Source organism: Penaeus japonicus, unplaced genomic scaffold, assembly GCF_977035675.1.
Source record: "Penaeus japonicus unplaced genomic scaffold, GWHDUDI00000001_assembly GWHDUDI00000025, whole genome shotgun sequence".
Classification (NCBI taxonomy): Eukaryota; Metazoa; Arthropoda; class Malacostraca; order Decapoda; family Penaeidae; genus Penaeus; species Penaeus japonicus.
In genome coordinates this window covers 5,510,512-5,513,011 of record NW_028234427.1, presented here as the reverse complement: position 1 = coordinate 5,513,011, position 2,500 = coordinate 5,510,512, and the positions used below count along the sequence as shown (strand labels likewise).

At 37.2% G+C, this 2,500-nt stretch overlaps 1 protein-coding gene across 1 annotated transcript in view; it reads left to right on the top strand.

Annotated features, from left to right (window-relative positions):
- The window catches only part of LOC122248525 (uncharacterized), a gene marked incomplete in the record, with an annotated part of 48,584 nt that overhangs the window by 28,701 nt on the left and 17,383 nt on the right, over positions 1-2,500 (top strand). The window contains 1 exon segment of the mRNA XM_086551254.1: positions 1,088-1,163. Coding sequence (XP_086407380.1) covers positions 1,088-1,163 — 76 coding nt within the window.

The following is a 2,500-nucleotide window of genomic DNA, read 5'->3' as shown; positions in this document are numbered from 1 at the left end:
CCCCCTCCCCCCTCCCCCACGCGCCCCAACCCTACCCTTCCCCTTCCCCTTCCCCTCCCCATCCCTTATCCCTTATCCCTCCACCTCGAAATGACGTCGGGAATCGAGGTCACGTGTCAGCTATGACGTAATCCTCTCTTTTGCAAACCCAGGTCAGCTCTGTTGGAATGCCTCGTGCAGGTTCCAGCACTGACTGTGGATTGTTTTGAATGGAGAGAATGGATAAAGAAAGGAAAGTGGAGATAGAGGGGAAGATCGAGAGAGAGATTCTGATGATATTAATGAATAGGACAATTATAATGATAATAAAAATAATGATGATAATAAGAATGATGATAATGATGATAATAATTGTAATGATGAATATGATGATAATTGTAATGATGAATATGATGATGATAAAAATAATTATGGTAATGATCATAGTTATGAAAATAATGATAATGATAATTAGCAAATATGAGGATGAAAATAGTAATAATAATTGCGATGATGATAATGATAATGACCATTAACAATGTTTAGAAGTTGTATTATTGTTATTATAATGAAGTTGATAATAATCATAATAATAATAATAGTGATGATAATAATGATGAGGATAACAATGATGACATTGATGATGACGATGTTAATGATTATGATAATAATAATAATAATACACAAATGATAATGATGGTAATAATCACAATGACAATAATGATAATAATTGTAACAATGATGGTAGTATTGGTAATAATAATAATAAATATAACAGTATTAATGATGATACTAATAGTGATAATGATAACAATAATTCTAACAATAACAATATTATCAGTATTATGACAATAATACTGATAATAATAAGTAGTATTATGATTATGATAATATTGCTAATAATAATGAGGATAATTGATCATGAAACTGATAATGATAACGATAGTGATTAATGTAAATAACGATGAGAATAATATTTCCCAACATGATAACATCAGTACCTACAGCAATAACAATAATGATATTACAATAATTACAACAACAAAAATAAAGCAAAAAGCATTTGGAAAACTCCTAACCTTTCCTTTTGTCTCTATATCCCCGTCAGCTGACCGTCGGAGAAGCTGAGGTTGCACGGTCCAGGTTTCGCCGCTCAGTCGCACCTGCGTTTGATCCCTTTTCAGGTAGGTTAAAAAAAAAAAAAAAAAAAAAAAAAATAACGAAGGAAGCTGTGATTTCAGCTTTGTTGAGTTTCTGGCTGTTGGTGTGTCGGATTGCATTTTCTCTGTATTTTTTTTTTAAGTTCATGTATTTAGTTTTTTTCAGTAGTGTGTTTTGTCTTTTTTTTTTGGGGGGGGGGGTATCTTTTACCTATATTCTTATGATTGACTTTTGTCTTGGGTTTCATCACCTTAAATTATTTTTTGTATAGACATAAAATGTTACATATATGAAGGCTTATATGGCACATCTCTCTCTCTATATATATGTACAGTTATATTCACTCATGTTCATATATTCATATTCGAACGCACACATACATCCAGTCACAAATAATCCCATTTACACCCATGCACATGCAGACACATACACGTGCGTGTGTGTGTGTGTGTGCGTGTGTGTGTGTATGTGTGTGTGTGTGTGCGTGTGCGTGTGTATGTGTGTGTGTGTGTATGTGTGTGTGTGTGTGTGTGTATGTGTGTGTGTGTGTGTGTGTGTGTGTGTGTGTGTGTGTGTGTGTGTGTGTGTGTGTGTGCGTGTGTGTGTGTGTGTGTGTGTGTGTGTGTGTGTGTGTGTGTGTGCGTGAGTCTGTGTGTGTGTGTGTGTGCGTGAGTCTGTGTGTGTGTGTGTGTGTGTGTGCGCGCGCAGTCGTATGTATTGTCCCCTTCAGAGATGACATGTTATAGAAAAGTCACTCCTCAACCTAACAGAAAACGGGACCCCTTCCCACATTTCCCAACGAGCCCGCAGCTGATAATGAAGTAAAAAAAAAGGAGAAAACCGAATTCACTTCTGTGTCGTTCAGCGGGGAAGAAATACCGGATAACAGGTAATACTGGGAGTATTCACCTGGTTAATTTCTCCCACCGGTACGACAGCGGCAGAACGAGCGAGGAGCGGGAACAGTTTTGTGGCGGTTTACGCGCGGCCCGCACAGGAGGACGCCATATTAAAAGGCAATATTTTCAAACATGGAGGCTCCAAAGTGCGCCATAACCGCCGTTAACTGCGTACACCGCTGCCTGGCGTAGGAGGCTTTAATTTATTCATTTGTTAGTTACTCTAAAAAGCTAGTGTAAGCCGAAATCAGCAAGTGCACACCTATGTATACCGTATATATGCTTTCGGTGTAGGCAGGAAAATCTTAACCTTAAAATAGGCCTATAATATCATCCAGAGAGAGAAAAGGAAGAAGCTAAACAAAAAAAAGTCTGAAAGATAGACTGTTTCAAATTTTATCAATGTTGTCATGTCGATAGACGGATGTAACCTGCAATTCATTAGGGACTATAATTCAGTA